The sequence below is a fragment of the Fringilla coelebs genome (genome assembly GCF_963513975.1).
Source record: "Fringilla coelebs genome assembly, chromosome: 4".
Taxonomy (NCBI): Eukaryota; Metazoa; Chordata; class Aves; order Passeriformes; family Fringillidae; genus Fringilla; species Fringilla coelebs.
In genome coordinates, this window is record NC_140032.1 from 29,964,444 (window position 1) to 29,983,019 (window position 18,576).

At 39.0% G+C, this 18,576-nt stretch overlaps 1 protein-coding gene across 4 annotated transcripts in view; it reads right to left on the reverse strand.

Moving 5' to 3' along the window:
• The window catches only part of MTUS1 (microtubule associated scaffold protein 1), a 121,636-nt gene that overhangs the window by 39,604 nt on the left and 63,456 nt on the right, over positions 1-18,576 (reverse strand). Inside the window, exon 1 of one of the 4 annotated variants that reach the window (XM_084204648.1) lies at positions 13,735-14,163. The exons of the other annotated variants lie outside the window; for them this stretch is intronic. Coding sequence (XP_084060774.1) covers positions 13,735-13,855 — 121 coding nt within the window. The 5' untranslated portion in view covers positions 13,856-14,163. Of the gene's footprint in view, positions 1-13,734; positions 14,164-18,576 lie in introns of those variants that run through there. 4 annotated transcript variants of the gene reach the window in all.

Below are 18,576 nucleotides of genomic sequence, written 5' to 3' on the forward strand. Positions count from 1 at the left end.
CCAATGCACAAGTTTCAGAACCTAGAATTTATTGTCTCAGCATTACCCATTTCACCTGTTGCACATCAGCTTCTGCTCCAGCTAAGATGTCTCTATCCTTGATGCATCTCAAGTGTGTTAACAGTTTTTCCTGTTTAGGAAAAAAACTCCTGATTTCATAGAGTAACATGGATTAACCAGTGTTGAGGATTTCCTCTCAATGGTACATTAAGAATTAGGGCAGAACAAAAAATGACTTATTTTACTTAAATAAAATCTGGTCCATTTTGTGTGAGATATGTTTGAGGTTTTTTGGGGGTATCTTTTGTTTTTAAGGTATTTCTTTCACATTACAGACAAAAATCTTTTAGACAATTGCCAACCAGAAAACAAAAAGCATCTGTATTTCTACAGCTCTAATTATGCCTTCCCCCCATTACAAAGTGTAGAAGTTATTTGAGCAATGCAACAGGAAGACTGATTTGCCACTTAATCTTATGGCTGTAATTTTAAAGTTTGCCTTGTGACAAGCTATGCCCATTAGGAGAGGACAACTTAAGAACACCCATGCAAACAAGGAAGCCACTGGGTTTAATCTGCAGCAGTACATACATTACATTTGAGAGGACCTGGAAATTCAGCTAGCTGTAAATTACCACCTTAAATTCTTCCAAAACTCCTGCTCTGAGCTATAATATAAGCCAGGTCGGACAAATACACAAGGATAGCAGTCATGAAACAAAATTAATGGTGTCTGCAGAGAGCCTGGCAAGGCTGGACTTGGATGGAAGTCTTCAAACCCCCCCAGGCCCTCCACAGCTTGGTCAGCTGTAATTTTTGCCTGCATCCATCTTGGCAAGCAATGAACACACACCTTCCTCCTGTGCCTCTCACAGTCCAGGCTGGTGATTGTACAAACACAGACTCCTGAAGAAGTGATGTTTTTGTTTCTAAGCTCTGCCTCAGGCCTGTCTGTATAAGCTGGTGCAGACAGTCCTAACTTGCTCTGTTCACACTTCAAGCATGACAGTCAGGAGCCAGTTCTAGTTTGCAGCAAAGAGACTTCATTCTTCAGAGTTGTACCTGGATCATCTGCTCAAGTGAAATGCTTAAGATGCTGTACCTCAGAAGCTTCTTTATCTGTGGTCTTGCCTCAAAGCAAATGGGTGATGAGAAACAGCACTTCTCATCTTGCATCTCCCCCTGCATCAACTTGATGTGAAGCCCAAGAAGACAACTAAAATGCCTCCTAAAGCAGTACAGCAGCTCTCCCTTTCCTCTACTCTTACTGTAACCTCTTGAGTTTCCCTTCTTTAATGTCTAGTACTAGTCCATGTCCAGGAACACCAGCTTATTTCACCTGTCATCAAACCCATTTCAAGTTGTTCTGAACCACCACAGAGGCTTTTAAGGAAGATGCAAGAACTGAACAAAATTTAACTGCAGGTAGGGAAACCTGACCTAGATGCTTCAACTGACTCAGCAGGACTAATACACACAGCAGAAATCTGCTTTTTTTTTTTTTAAGGGGTACAAAGGTTCTTCAGCATGTATTTTTTAAATGCTGTACAGCCTGGAGGGGGAGTGCAGAGTCATCACATATTATTCCAGGCATTCAGTTTGAAGTACTGTTCGTGAAGTCTCTGTCTTTCCTCACCCACTGACTTTATTACAGCACTGACTTGTAGCCTCAGCACAAAATTTTAAATCCATCCCTTTCCATTCCCCATTTCCAGCCAGAACTGGATATTTTCTTTATACACACTGTAATGAAAAGGAAAGGGAAATCTCAGAAGTATTTATGTTCTTCTAAAATCTCACTATGGTTCCCATCGTATCTTTTACTCTATGTACCACAGGTGTGTTTTACAGAAACACTAGTTGGGCTTTGAACACCTACTATACAAAGTGATTTTGTCTCTGCATTCACAGTGTATTTTATCAAGTTAGCAGGAACTGTAATATGTAGAACTGAATTAAGTCTTCATAGCTCAGTTGATTAGAACATGGTTCTAATGGTAGGGTTGTGGGTTCAATCCCTCTATGGCCATTCACTTGGGAGCTGCACTCAGCTCAGGTGGAAAGGACCTTCTGGGTCCTTTCCACCTCAGAATATTCTGCATGATTGTGTGTGATCTAGCTAGTAAATAGCAAGCACGAATATGAGTCACATGTCTACTACAAAGATAAAAACATTAATAAGCTCACCATACATTCAGAGATGACCACAAACAAAACAAACAAATTTGGAATGCAATACAATTCACAGAAAACAATTCTAACATTCACCAGACAGGCTACCAGTGCATCAGGGTCGTCCTGGTTATTTTCCAAACAACCACGGATGATATTGATGCTTGATTTTTTTTTTAGCTTGTTCTGAACTAGGACTAAGCCTAACACATGTTAATTACCCATACAGTGCTACATACCACTGTCTGGGGGAGAAAAAAAGGAAGATGGCAGAACTAGTTTATTGTACTAGAAAGCCTAGAGCATGGGTATTTTTATATGAGCAGGATTGATCACATCTACATTAATAAAATGACCTCATCCACCGTAAAAAAAACCCCACCGTCATCCATTTTTAATGAAAAAGATGACAACAAGATGGAAAGTAATTGCATGAGGATACTACAGTGCACTGATGCTTCGGCCAATGAGGACCGAATTAAAGACTAAACTACATCTCAATGTATTAACCTCAGAACTCTCAGTTCATTATATACATTACAAGCAACCTTAAATCTTTGAATTTCCTAACTTTAAAATATACAATATACTGGAAGCTATATTTATTTTACATAAGGTGTTTATGTTTCAGTAAGTTTCTAGTTCAGGTATTTCTCTGATTAGGCAAAGAAGTATGTGAAGCAGTTCTCCTTTTTCTTATATTTGCAGCTGTGCCTTGTCATCCATGAAGTACACAACTTTCCAAAAAATAAGCTCAAGCATGGAGTGATGTTGAAGACTGGTGTCTCTCCCTTCTGCTCCTATTTCCTCTGAGTCTGTTCTCTCCCTAACTCCTGTACAAAAAGTTGCTCCTTACTGTCTGGTGCCCTCTACTGCTACATTGCAAGTACAGGATATGCCACATTTTTGCGCCCTTCATTCTGCAGCCTCTGTCCACAAAATTACGACCCAGAGTCATTGGGGACAGAGGTCTCACCATGATTAGTTCATACTGTTGGCAAACCTTCCCAGATCCAATTAACTGTCCCCCCAGTACAAATCTTGATCCCTTTGTTTCTCCATATGCTCCCTAGATACACTCAGAGAGTGTGTGTGTTACAGACATGTGTAGGAAGCCTTCACACAAGACCCGAGAGCAGAACGATGCCAATACAGGCCTCTCCCTGTTCGAGCCTTTGTGAAGATCCCAGCTCTCACACGTTACTATGGGTGAAATGGCTGAAACACAGCCAGAAAGGAGGAAGCCGTTTAAGCTGCAACACTTGAATGTATTCCTTCTTTAACACTACAGTCCCCACCTTGCTTAACATCAAGAATACAGGGCTGGAAAAAGCCTCTTGAAACCATTTACATCACTCCTTGCTGAAGCAAGGTAAACACTACCTAGACACAAAAGGCATTTCACCAGACTGCTCAATTGTTTTACCTCAAAAAGTTTTTTACTGCTCAAAAGTTTTACCTCAAGTGTTATCACAAAGAAGGTAAGACTTGCTGCATTTTTTTCATTGTATATTTTCTTCCGTATGAAATCCAACCTGATTTCACCTAGATGAAATCACTGACTTGAGTTTTTCTTCATGCCACATTTCACACAGATACTAAAAGGCGATCTGAGTTTTCTGCTCTCACACACGCAGAGCAACCTCCTATGTTCTGGAAAGTCAGATGTGAGAACAGCTTAATTGTTTTTCAACTATTTAACATGCTTCCTTCTGAAAGAGCTGGCAAGCATTATAAGTTATGCTAGGGATAAACAAAGTGACTGGGAGAGACACTATTACTTACAAATCCAAGTAAGAGAAGGTAACAGACTTAATTTTTTGCATCATAAATTAAATCTATATCTACATACAAAACTTGGCTTCAACAACCCAAGAAAGGACTAGGAAGAACTCCTAACAGGACTCTGATAGTATATACAATTAATATTTTAAATTTGCCAACTGCTTGCTGCTGATGTACTACAGAGATCTACTTTGTTGCAGTAAAGGCAAAGAAAACCAACAAACCAATCAAACTGGAACAAATTTGGAATTTTGACTGAATCACTGAACTTCACTTTGTCAATTGTGCCTGCTTCTAATTAAACAAGGTAATTCTTTCTTCACAACCAACACATTAACTAACAGTCAGAACATTTATTAGCTCAGACTAGTGTTAGATTCAAGAACTTGAGTTTTTTTCTCAGCTACTCAAAATCCTTCAGAGAAGAGCATATGTAAGGCTTAGTAATTTGCAAAGAATCTTCCCTTGAAAACAACTGTACAAAGAAGAGACTTGAAAAATACATTTTTGACCACAAGACTAATACATTTATATGCAACATTTTTCCTTGTGCAGTATCTGCAGCTATCTTGGCTAGTGAGGACAGAATGGCTTTTAGTTTGAACTCAGAAGCTATTTATCTAATCACACTAGTGTGAGCTGATGTTATATGACTCTAACAAATGTCACTGACTTAACTATGGCACTGAAATCCTGCCTAAAGGATATTATGGATGAAAAAGTAGGGCAGACAGTGGGAATTTAGAGAGCCTCCAAAGCCTTGCCTGCATTATTAAAGTGCTCCTGAAGCTGAAACACATCTTCCTGTGTTCATGAAACTCTACAGCCATTTAAAAACAAATTCAGATTAAAAATCAAATTTGCTGATAATGTTCTTTAAAAAGCAAGGTGACAGCATTTCTAAGCACGTAGGAAGCACTACAATCAGGGCTAAGTTATCCAATAAAATCAGATTTTATCTACCAAAAGATCACTAAGAAGTTAAATTCTAACATTTTCCTCAAAAAAAATTGATGGCCACAGTTTGCAATATCAAGTTACAAAACTAACAGCATCCAAATTCTCTTTTTTGGTACATACAGATTCACTTTGTAAGAGAAGTCAGAAATTTCTGACTATAAAATACAGTACAACCCAATTCAGAGACAAAGCTAGTAGATTAATTTATTCCAAGGATTAAAAAAATAATAATTCAGTGATGATATAGGCATGATTAAGCTTATGGGCTGGAAATAAACTAAGAAAAGTAAACTTTACAGTAACTGATCAAATTCCTAAATCCCTTCAAGAATCAGTCCTGGCACTCTTAGGGGCTATGCATAAAACACTGATGCAGTGGTTTCAACATTGGTGACTATGGCATCAAACAGTGACTTTGTTCCAACCATTATCTTGGTTTTAACTACAGCCCAAAATGGTAACGCAGCAGGCTGCTCCTCCCTAGATGCACTGACTTCATTTGACAAGTTCAGAATCAGTCCCAGATTTAGTGTTTTCCCATGACCAAAAAATAACCAAGCAATTACTTTACAAGAAGTGTTAATTTGTACCATCATTTCCACACAACAGGCCAGAGACATACCATTACCCTCTTGTCAGATGAGTACCTTGGCATGACAAGATCACATAAGGGAAGTTGCAATAAACTTTTCTGTGTCTAAATAAAGGTTTATCTATTTCTACACTGTTGCACAGCACAGTTAAGACTTTGAGTTACTCTAGATCAGTACTGATTTTCTAAAGCACTAAAAATATTTCTTGCATGTGATCATCTCCACTGGGCTTGTTCACACAAGTGAAAGTTGTTTTTCTAATTTGAAGTTTAAGCACTTGAGCTTTTCATCCTTTTGATTACATATATCAGAACAATTAACATTAAAACCCTGAAGAATAAAAGAAAATTTAAACTATCAAAATTAAACTCACAATTTTAGGAAAATGTATTTAAGGAGACAGCACCATAGCATGTTTTAAGGAATACCAATGTAGATGAACATGTATCTAAAACTAAACTTGAAATGGTACTTTAAAGCTACCCTAGCAGTGAAAAACCATTTGCTGGTCAACAGAATAGAACAGCATCTTAATAGAAGCACTTCAATTGCTGCTGGTTAAAATCATTCATGTGAACTCAATCTTCCATGCTTCACTGCAAGTTCAACACAGAAAATATCACATCTCAAGTGCTTCATTCCAGCTCAAAGTGCTGTTGGAAATCCACATTTTCAAAAGACACACAAAATGTGCTTATATAGATCTTGGCAGTCACCACATCAAGGACCTATTTGTGTCTTTCCTGTCATGTTAAGCAGTTTTCCTGCTATTAAACAGCAAAGATATCTCCCCAGGGACGTGCCTGGGACATTGCGCACCATTGTTTCAGGAACGGCCTAAGTGCAACATTTCGGAGCCTATTTGAAAACATCTTGCCAAGCTGAAAACAAAAGAGAGAACAGGGCAGCATCCAGCACTTTCATAAGCTAAAAATATGTCTCCACCCTTTGAAAGGCACAAAGTCCTTCTGCTGCTTGCTGAGCAGTTAAAGGACTTCTCTTTCCAGCCACTCCTAACCAAGCTGCACAGCTGAACACCATTTTGGCAAATGCTGCCTGACAGCTACCAGTGTATCCATCAAGGAGGGACTGCGACTGCTTGTCATGCTTGCTGTGGAGACCAAGCAGTTCCTGTGGAGAAGGTTTAAAATATTCAACATATCATTCCTTGCACTTTATGTTCCCCTGAGTCTCTTCTGTTCAAGCTAGCAAACTACAAAGATGGCAGAAAGATTTTGGCTTAACTGGGTGGTGGCCTGGGAGGGAGGGAGGGAGGGAGGGAGGGAGGGAAGACAACAGAAATCTTCTTGAGGAGCTGACACCTCAGGTAAGTGTGGTGTTCACTGGGTCATACCCATAACTTATCACAAGGACCAAAGTCCATATGTAAGGTTAATCCTCAAGAAAAAAATCTCCAAATACGAGCACCTTTACTTGTGCCACTAACAAAGACAGCAAGAAAAATATTCACTGCATACTACACACACATCTTGCTGTCTTTTACCTTAAATCCTAACTGTGGTCCCTCCTGAAATACAGGTTTAATAGGGTTATGCTACTCATTTCATATCAGAACCTTTTATCTTTTTAATTGGCAAAATGTCTTAACTTGATAAGTGAGCTAAGCAGGTGGCAGATTGTACAGTAATATTTGTGGAAATAAGCAAGCTTTGTTGTATTTGTTACACAACACAGCCATGTTTAAGGCTAAGAAAAGCAAATTTTTTCTAGTCTTCTGTTTTATTTGGAGTAGAATAATTGCAACTGGCTTTCTAAGAAAGTTCACTTATCCTTTTGCAGAAAACATTTCCAATAATCCTGTTTTATGACTTACAATAGCTGACAAGGCTTTGCAGAAAGTCTATTCATGCAATGAATACAAACATAACATTTTAATAACTTAGATGCTTCTGATATAAGCAGTATCTGAAAGTCTAAAATTATTCTTACAGAAGCTAAGCAATAAATGAGTACCATTTGTAATACTGTGACTTTTCTACTGAAGGACTGCTAGCTCTTTTTGAGAAAAGGATGAGCTTTCATTAAAAGAATTTCACCACAGATGTTCCCAGCCGCTCTGTTTCCTGCCTAACTAGAAGTATTTCCATAACATCACATACAAACTGTTTACACAAGGATCCTGAGGAGGATCTTTTACTTGCTGTAAGTGTACAAGCAGCACACTATCATGACAAAAAGTAGCAAATATAAATTTAACCAGGAGTTGAACACAGGACCCCGGGTTATTTAATGCCCTAGCTACAATTACTACACATCAGTAAAGATGATACCAATGAAAGGTTTGTATATAGCAACTGTAAAGCAACAACCCGTGCAGATAGAACTCAGGTTATTTAAGGTGAGTTATTTCTACATTTGAGTATCGGGACAGCTAAATTAAATGGGATGCTGTTTTTTGGGGGTGTTTTTACACTATTTTAAGACATAAATAACACTGCCAATACATTCATTTTTCAGCAGATCAAATGGTATTTTGTTGTCCCTGCAGGAGACAGAACAGAAACAATACTCCGTGACCTGTTGGTGGACATGGTTAGAAAGGTGCTGGTGATAGCGCTAACGTTTTTAGTTGTTAACAGTAACAACTTCTAACTGTAACAACACTATTCCAGCTGGACTGCTTGGCCAGTGCAGCCTTCAAAGATTTTTTTTCTAAAAGACAAGCCAGGAGAGATAGGGTCTGCTTGCAAATAATTTTCCAAATAAGTTAGGTTTTGGCATAATTTTGGGCGAAACAGTCAAGAGCTGTTTGGAACACCACAACTTCCCTAAAGACATCAAATCTATCACCTTTGGACCCAGGTCATTCCTATGCATTGCAATACTGAGAGATTACAATTTTTTAAAAGAAGAAAAACACTAGGAATGCTGCTTCACTACATGATACTAAATTAATAGCAAATCTCTATAAACAGAAATTGCCATTTCTTGCCATTCATGGCAGTAAGAGTGGTAACTGTGGTCCTAATCTACTCATTATTTAACATAAAATGAAATTAACTAGAAATGGAAGAAACTTTACATCAGTTTTCAGTGCCAGCAAAGAAGGAAGGGTAACACAAGACAGTGAGACAATTGGCTGATCCTCAAAATGTTGCATTCTACCACTGAAATGTCATGGTATGTTCCTCAAAAGAAAGCTGTTGCTGTATGTTTTAGGAAGTTCAGATTAGAAGAGCTGAATAAGTAGTAATACGTCATTTGTCTGAATGCTGCAAGCCATTTCTACTATGTTAACAGATTCATCTGCACTAACTGCAAAACTAGAAGAGGCAGATTTAGAAGTATAAGCCTCGTTTGACACACTGGAAATCCCCTGAAGTAATTTAAAAGCTATTCAAGTTTTTAAGTGTAAGTGTAGCTGCCTGTCATTTTCAAACCCTAACCTACTTCACAGCAACAGAACTTGCAGCCAGACCCTTTTCACCTACTAGATATGTCAAGTAGGAAAAAATGCACACTTAGAACATGCAATGGCACTAGTAGAGATTATTTATTTTGTCTTTTATACTTGCTCTCTAATTTACTCCAACAATTTACTCTCCAATTTTCTTTTATGAGGTTGAGCTTGAAGCAACAATTCTATTTATTTCATGCTGGCAAATACTTGGGACATCCTTCACATATAATTAATCTATTTAAGTGAAGGAATGACAAAATCCAACATTACTTGCTACAGTAGAACACAAGTTGCTATGCATCTGTTTTTCAGTAGCACACCACTTATTCTTTCTCAGATTTTTTGAGGCAAAGCTCCCCATTTCAATTCTTTTTCACATTTTATTAAATATATGCAGAGGTTAAATGTTAACATCACATATAAGTTACTCTGTTTTGACTCTGACATGTTTTTTGTTGGGATGGGGAGTTTCTTTTGTTGTTTGGGGGGCAGGGTTGTGGATGAGCTTGGCAGATCCTTTCTGCTTCTGAGGCTATCTTTGAAATTACTAGTGCTAGCTTTATTTTATCACTATTGTAAACACATCCATTGAATGAGACTTGCATAGAGTACAACCTGTACTTACAAACCCTGAAACACAGAGCTGTGACACCTGAAAATAAGAATCTCCATACAGTTTTCATGTACATGCCTACTGAAGCTATGAGCTACTAAGACTGAAATCAGGCACATCAGGCAGGTCATTTAGTACCCAGTCTTGAATAGATTAAGTCAGGAGCTGAATGTCATTGACTTAAACAGGAACGTGATTAAATTCAAAATCCCCCATGACGAATGGTTTCCAGCTATTCAACTTCTCTTGCTCAGAACAGATAAGCTGGCTTTACTTCTGGACTATTTTTTTCCTTGGTGGTGACACAAATATTTAATATACTTGTCCTGTATAAAATTTCTCCAGCAGACTTCTGGATTTAGAATACTTAGTAGGACTCAGTGTGTTGGGTATCTTTCTGTGGCACTGTATTAAATTGTAATGTCAGACATCTAACCAGTACTTCACTTATTCTTCAGGGGGATGGGAAAAAAGTGATATGAACAGTTAAGCAACCCATAGCATCTCAGGCTTTTAGAATACTTTTTTAAAAACCCTATTTTGCAACACACAGAAGTAATTTTATAGCTCCCAATGTGATCAAAGAACAACTTTGGGAAAAAGTCTTGAAAAAGGATATCAGCTGCCCAAGTAAACACATTTATGATGTTTTCTTGTTATTAGCCAGGGAGCTTTTAAAACTGGTATTGCTGAAATGACATGTTTAGTAAGCAGTCACCACCAAGACAGCAGCACCAAGCACAGTTTGCTTAAGGGAAGGAAAGAAAGACGAAAAGCAGCAAGAGGGGCTGGATGAAAACATTTTGAGACAAAACAAGATAGAAACATTGACAAATTTTCAACAAAAAGCACAAGAGCTTTGACCTCCATTTGCAAAGCTAGTTTCTTGTCTGGACTTCTCTTTATACAAGAGAAAACATAAGCAATTCAAAACTACTATTTTGAATCATTCATAAGAGAATGTCTTTCTCTCACAGTTTATACAGAACTGATGATCTACACAGAGATGATGATTTACTCTGTCACACTACTGAAGCATGAAGAACATAAGAGCACTTTAGTCACTCTGGTAAAAATCCTAAATGGCTCAATAAAGGAAGCAAATATAATATTTCATCACTGAAAGACAGTGGTTCCCACTCTACTCTGCCATGTTTATGCAGTTCTGAAGTGTTTAGATTTTTGCAGTTACTTGCTACAAGTAAGTTCCAAAAGACACAAGATGGGAAAATAAATTATTTCCTTAAGGTATCATGATTCTATTTTGCTGAAGAGGGCACTCATTACATGCAGCTAACAATGCAGGTGTGGTATGCTTCCAGTTGCTGAGAAAAATGATACTTTGACGTCTGCCTGCATTTAAGAAGAGAGAAGAAACTTCTGGATATCTTGACCTTGAAGCAGTGCAGAGCACAATCACAGAAGTTAGACACAAGGCAACAAGCTGAAACACCTTAAAAACATTTTAAATATTACATTAAGTTTCACGTGGATTTATTCCCTTCCTATGGGAAAAACATCTGATTTTATTTGGCTTCCCCTGAACAGACGTGGTTATGCTGCAACATATCTGAATTACTCTAGGTACTTTGACACCTCCACATGAATGACAATACAAGTAGTGCAAAGATATCCAGCCCAAGGATCCATTTAATGCTAAAGTGCAATGACTAACCTAGAATAACTTAACACCTGTGTAAACAACTGTGTCCCCCCCATGCTCCATGTGAAGAAATTTCATCAGGTTGCTGCAAACTACCCTCGAGTCAGACTGAAAACCCAAGAACAAGTTCCATCCTCTTCCTCCCAAAAGCGCTTACATTCTAAGCTCACCAAGTCACGGCACTGCAATTGTCAAGCACAATATGAAAACATAAGAATCTAACCTGACCTGTGCCCTAGATGACTTCAACATTCTAACTTCAACAATTGCTGTAAGTATCTCAAGAGTGGTCTATAGTAATAAAGGCAGTCGATCTATGCTATGACCAAAGGGAGCAAAGAATGAAATTCATGATAATGCTTCTTAGAAGTGCAATCTACATCAAAACTGGAACTCAGTGTTGTTTACATAACACTCATACATATTCATGTTCCTAGATGGACCCTGAAATTCCTTCTGGCAGTTACCCCTTCCCTTATTTATTCACACACTCTCTACAGCTTATTGCGCCTACTGCTCATGTGACATTGGAAAGAAGCCACATGTCATTTAATCAAATTAAACCACTACAAGAAAAGACAGTCATATTGGTGCTGCAAAACTAAATATGGCTCCTCCTGGCATTTAACAACAACAGAAGATAACCTTTTATGCTTGTGATATACACAGTCATTGCCTCGTGTACTGTTGCTGAGTTTTATGAACCTCAAATAATCACTAACAAGCTTCGATGCATTCTGCTGTTTCAAAACCCGCAGTATTATCTATACATACTTGCATTCTCCACTACAGACTATGACCTGGTTTTCATATGCCCTACTTTTTTGGTATACTCGGCTCTAGCTAACCACTGGTCATCTTTCTGCTAACATACTAACTTCCTACAAGACAGAAGGACAGCAAAGCAGAAGGGGGAAAGCAGGCAAAAATCTTTGAGGCTTCAGTGCTGTGCTATTAGTCTGTACATACTGTACACAGAGAAAACACACAAAAGGTCTATTCAGCAATTCTTATTTAATGTAGTGCTGCTCAACTAGAACACAGGGCTTGCAATCTATTTTACATGGTGTATTTCACAGAGACCTTCAGGCAGGTTTTGCTTTCACATCCACTCAAAATAAGTGAAACCAAAAGCTGATGCTTATAATTGTAAAATTCTCTTGATACATGCACTGACATTAATTTTTCCAAAATTACACAAATTTCAGTAATGAACATTTGGAAGACTGAATATTATCTCCCCTTATCTTCTCCTTTAGGATTTTTGGTCCTGGAGTATGTGTTATGTAGAAATTTCACATTATTTATAGAGTTATACTCACAAAGACACCCTTTACATAAGAGTTTTTGGCATCAAGGTATTTAAATCTTAGTTTAAAGCCAATACAAGCAAACAGAAGCCTATATTGTACAGTTGGCCTTTATTATGTTCATAAATGCATTTATCGTCCCAGAAGAATTTTGAAGCTGTATTTACTTTGGCAAGGATAAGAAATGACAAGGCAAATGGTTTAAGCTGCCATGTGAAAAGACAGGACAGTAAGGAAAGCTGGCTAGTAGCACTCAACTCCAAGAAAATAAAAGCAGAAAGGGTGGTATTCAAGTGAGAGAGGAAAATCTTGAAGAGCTTCTGCAAAACTAGCTTATCTAGCTGCTTGCTCCCCTCTAAGTAAAACGAAAGAAAATTGTAAATAGTACAGCAGAGAAAAATACTTATGTAAGATGCTCTTGGGTATCTCTAGATGTCACATAGCTCGGCTCAAACAAAAAAACAACTTCCACGCCTCACCCCCAAAATGACACATGTATGTTGTGGAATAAAGCCTACCTTCCATAAACTTGCTTTATTTGCTTCGCCTGACACTGAAAATAAAAATCAGGTCAGACGCAGCTGAGGATTTTGTACTATTTTTTTTGTTTTTTTGTTCTCTGTGTCTGTGTATGAATTAAACACACACACACACTTGTCTTCAGTGTCTCAAAACGTTGTACCTTTTAGGTTTGTCTTGAAAGAAGAGGCACAAAAGTTTATTTGTTCCACTTGCAAGTAAGATGTATTTAGCACAACTGTGATAACCGGTATCTACAGGTAAGTATTCAAATATTTCCCACAGACAGAAACCCACACCATGACAGCCTGTATTCATTCCACTTCGCTCCCTGGTTCCCCCCTTGCACCCAATCAAGATACAGAAAAGACAGTGTTCCCAGCAGATAACCATTAAAATGATTAGATAAATATTTAATAGCACAGACTTCCTGATACTATTTTTGGATTTGTGCAAGGAAAAAGCAAATCCCAATTTGCATTTCACAAACAGAATAACTATCTTCCGAACAAGCAGCTCAGCACACATGCAGAAACTTAGAATATGAAACTGCTTTGCTTGAAAGTCAGACTTCTGTCTGAAATTCAAAAACTTTCATGCCCAGTACAGTTCTTACTTGCTAAAAATAAGATGCTGTTGAAGTAAACAAGATACTCACTCAATGCATGCTCTAATCACCATATTAAAAATACACAAACCTGTATGAAATATCACAGTGCTTTTCTTGTAGCCAGAAGGCAGACGAATGTTTCGAAGCAATCCCTTTGCTGTCAGCCTTATGCGCATGTTGGATAAGGAAAATTTCGGGGACCATAACATGTCTTCAGTGCAGTTGGAAGACAAACAAGCAAGAAACAGCCTCCATGTACTGTCACATACTATGTTTTTAAATCACTACTGGCAGAAGTGAGCAATTCTTGCTAAAGAAAGCAGGCTTGAAGAAATAATCAGGTCTCCATTCCTTTGCTGGTACTCCTTATGCACAGACAAGCAAAAAATCAGCAAAAGCAGATATCCACAGTGTAAATGCTGCTGGCAGCTTCTCCTCACCAGATGTTCTGAAAACAAAGCTTGTCCTCAGAATAAAACCGACTTAGTGATTTCGAAAACCAGCAGCCTCTGAATTGCATCACAGTACCGATGCTCAATCTGCTATGGGACTCTGTGGGCTGGGAACTGGAAAAGGAGAAATGGGAGGAGGAGGATGAGGAGGGAGGAGGAGGAAGTGGGTGGTCTCACCAGCTGAATATATCATCCGGCAATGTCACAGTCCACGTAATTTTTCTTTGGAAACTGTGATGGAACCTTATTTGAATATTCCTGGAGGCATAGTTCAGCTTTGCTCTCCAAAAATCTTTTCAGGGTGCACTTTTTAAAACTGTTTCTTTCAATTAAATATTATGTCCACATTTAAAGTACTAAGAAATCCAAAGACACATCTATTCTCTAAGAACAACTCAGTATTTGAGAGCTGCTTAAGGGAAATTCTGCTTAGCTTGGCAGCTCAACACTGCAGATGCTTCCATTTATCATCAGAGGAGAAGGACTCAGGCATTAATTCACATTAAAACAGTTCTCTGCCAGCTGGGTTTTGAAGGCACCCAAACACTGAGGCAAATAAGCCGTGTTGGAAGAATTCTTACAAAATAGATGTACTTCCCATATTTGATTAGCCCTCATATAAAAAGTTTCCTCTCACTATTTAGCAAGCTGAAAAGTTTTGCATATACTTTGTTGAAGTCCACTGCCACTAGCAAAAATTAAATTTAAAATAAATTTATAAAGTAAAGGAGCAACTGTTTTACATATTAGAAAACGTCACATTTTTTACATGTGACCATGACTCGACATACATGCACTGGCCACCTTCCTGTGCAAAAAGAAACATTTCAGTACTTTTCCTGAGGTCAGCAGCTGCCTTACCAGGCAGCTGCTGCAGCAGGGACCACCCAAGAACTCTCAGCCAGTGTTGGAGACAAGACAGTGGCAGCTCATACTTCTTTGGCGTTGCTTGAAGAGCTGGCCTCCACACACTTTGTCACAATTTAGAGACAACAAAATTAGGTACTTTTCCATTGATTCTGCACTTCTACCATTTCAGCAAACCCCTGCCAATGTTCTCTAACATCTATACCTTTGAACAGCTTTTCCACTTCCAGAAAAAATGAACTCAACTTAGTCTGAAGCAGGTATAAGCCAAATCAAATATCACAGTGACATGTCTCATTTCAGCAGTGCCTTACCTCTCTTTACCTCCACAAATCTAACTTTCATGTTGTAATAGCATGTCTTACTTGCTCAAGATGCACTTTAAATTCATAGAGCTTATTTTCCACATCAGCTAGAACTAAAAATAGCACGTTGTTGCTGTATCTGGGTATCTGAGATCACGCAGAGCCCGGTGCAGTGACAGTGAAGCAGATGCTCACTGTATGTAGAGCAGAAGAGCTGCAGCACAGCACTGAGACAGACCCACCAAGGCAAACTCCACAGCAGACTGCGTGAGAATACACCAGCATGTTTTCAAAGCAGGTACCAAAATATTTATTTCCCAGCACACTGATGAAACACCAACTCTGAAGTACTATAATACATCTTCAGTCCACACAAATCCATTCAAAATAAGTACAAAGACAGTAAATTAGGTTTTTTTGTTTGGTTCCCAGGGCAGCCTCTGCACACAGCAGGGCATGCATGTCATTACTGCTATAAAACCTCATCTATTCCTTCTAGTCTGAAGAGTTTTGGCACAAGCAATGTGTGTTCATCTATCTTTCCAACAGCCTTCAGTTCCAGACTCTTTCCTAATCCAATACTATTATCAAAGACATTGCCCCTTTCTGGGCTGCATTATTATGATGCTTGAAAACCACACTGAGCAGTAAACCAGAAGGCTTGTTACAGCACAGTTCAGTAGACTTGTGTATTCACACATGCACAGTTTCATTAGCACATCTCATTAAATATTAGATCATTACTGTCAAATCCTTTCTTAATAAAGGCATTTTGAGATTTTTACTGGGCATACAGCCAGCCTTCAAACATCATTTATCACCCAGCCACACCAAGTTTTACCCTTTTGCCAGGGCACCCCCCAGAACAACTCCATTTTATTTCCCTCCTGTTCCCACATTCCTCCAAGGGAGAAGCTGCCCTATGTAGCAAATATTTTCTCACCTTCCCAATCTGATGCTCTCAAAAAGGTGAAAGCAATCCAGTCAGGCTAAAAAAAAAAACCCAAACCACTGCAAACCAACCAAACACATCCAAAAAACAACCCACCACTTCTCCCCATCCTTGCATCAGTGCTTAGGAGAAAGGTAAAGAACTCCTCATTGGCTGTAAAACCAGAGAAGATGGAACACCCTGCTGAAACCTCCTAGGAATAGGAGCTAGAACAAAGAATCTCTACAGGAAAAACATGATGTAATGAACCAGTTTGGAAACTGCAGAAGGAATGAATCACCATACAAAATATGAGCAGACCAAAGCTCTATATGAACATCAAAATCCTTTTAGGAAAGACCAAAACTACTTTTAACGAGATACACAAATAATACTTTTACTGCCTCTTCTTTCCTGCTCTTTGTTTGGGTGAAAATAGGCCATGAAGAAACAGATACATCATATTACTTGTAAAAAACCTTCTAATCGGACAAAAATGCCTTTCCAGCCTCTAGAGTTTTATTTGTATTAAACCCCAGAAACCTGAAACAAGCCTGTGCTATTCAGAAGCAGACCTGACAGCACGAATAAAGAGCAATGGATGCATTCTCATCTAGTGCCATCTAGTACCCAGTGCTGACAGCAGCCAGCAAGAGCACTGCCCACGCCAGTCTGAGCAGCTCCCAGGCAAGACTCAATTTGCAGAGAGGTTCCTTCAGTAATCTTCCCAGAGCTCAGTGTCACACCACAGTATAGCCCCACCGTGGTGGCCATGCATGTGCTAGCACGGTTTCCCTGGCTTAGGAAAACAGCACCTTCCACTCCTGTCTGCACTCCCACGATAGTCATCTAGGGCCTCGTGCTGCCAGACTACAAAGCCAGGGCGTAATCCACGGCATCTTAACAGAGCACGCCAGGAGCATGCACTGTCTACATTTCATGCATAACATGAGGATCAGAGACAGGTCTTTCTTGACATTAGAGAAGGGCGATAGAAAACAGCACCAGAAAAGAGCAGAATAAAACAGGAAGAAATATACAAAGGACAAAAGGACAAGACAGATTTTATTTACTAGTATCTTACTGCTGGCTTCCCTCTGACTCCAAGGGCAGAATTTGAGATTAACATGGACAAAGGGGCTCTATCCTGTTATGACTGTGTAATTCAGTCTGGGCTGCTAAATGCATCAGTACCTGATGACACCATCAGATTGATGGGGGGGCCAGACCTATTTTAACCCAAGCTGATTTAGTATATCTGCCACTCCTGGGAACATTAGCAATATAAAAAAAAAGGAGCAAAGTGCACTGGCATGTATAGGCTCTCAATTCAGCTTCAAGAGGCCAAATCCACAGTGTCTGAGTTTCTGCTGTCCCTTTGCCTCTCGCCTCATCCAACAATCTCTAAAAATGCCACTGGAACACAGTTAAGTGCCTCACTGTATAAAGGTCTAAATGAGGAGCTAGATATTTAGATCCAAGAAGTCCATGTAAAGGACACTTGGCTCCATGTCACAAGACAGCAAGAGCAGATGGATTTTACTGGCATGCTTTACTTCAGGAAGAACTGAAGGGTAGTTGCTTATGCAAAGAGAGATGCAAAAAGCTGGAACCTGCTAAGAGCCAAAGGGTCATCTGTGTCCTCATTTTTATTTCTGGAAAATGACTGCTCCCACTCCACTTTCCTATGATCTCCCTGCTCTAGCCAGTGCTCCACTTTGAAAAGCTAATCGTCCTGTAGGCAACACTACCTGCTGCCACAACGAATGCAAACAGCAGCTTCAGGACTAATTTTAAGCTCAAATCCTCTCCTGAAGAAAAAAGGAAACATCTTCCTTCCTCAGAGCAGGAACTAAAATCCTAAATAATTTATGTTTCTTCTTTCTGTACACAGAAGCTTTTAATCATTATAAATTCAGCAGCCTGTAAAACTGAAGGTGATGCTGTAGTGGATTCCCAGGCAAACTGATACAGGAATCAGGCTGATCTGTGTCTCCCACATGCAACATTGGTATTTACATTACTTCACTCTTTTATAATTGAGAACAGCCACAAAACACTGCAAGAATAATTTCATTTTTAACTTCTGATTAAAGGGAAGTGCATTTGCAGGATGTCCCTTTCAAAATGGCATTTTGGTTAGACTTCCTCAGTCAAAATCCTACAGAGCTCCTACTCTACAACACTGTACAATATCACTAATGTTAGAGTAAAATGCCCTAAAATTTGAAGCTTCAATGATCTGGCCAGATGTGAAAAAACCCACAACCACCTCTTTGCTGCCATTCAGAAACAGGGTAGGTGTATGCTTAAGTTCTTGTGAGCACAAACCTCAAGCAACAGAAGAAAAATAAATGCTTAAACTAGACCCACAT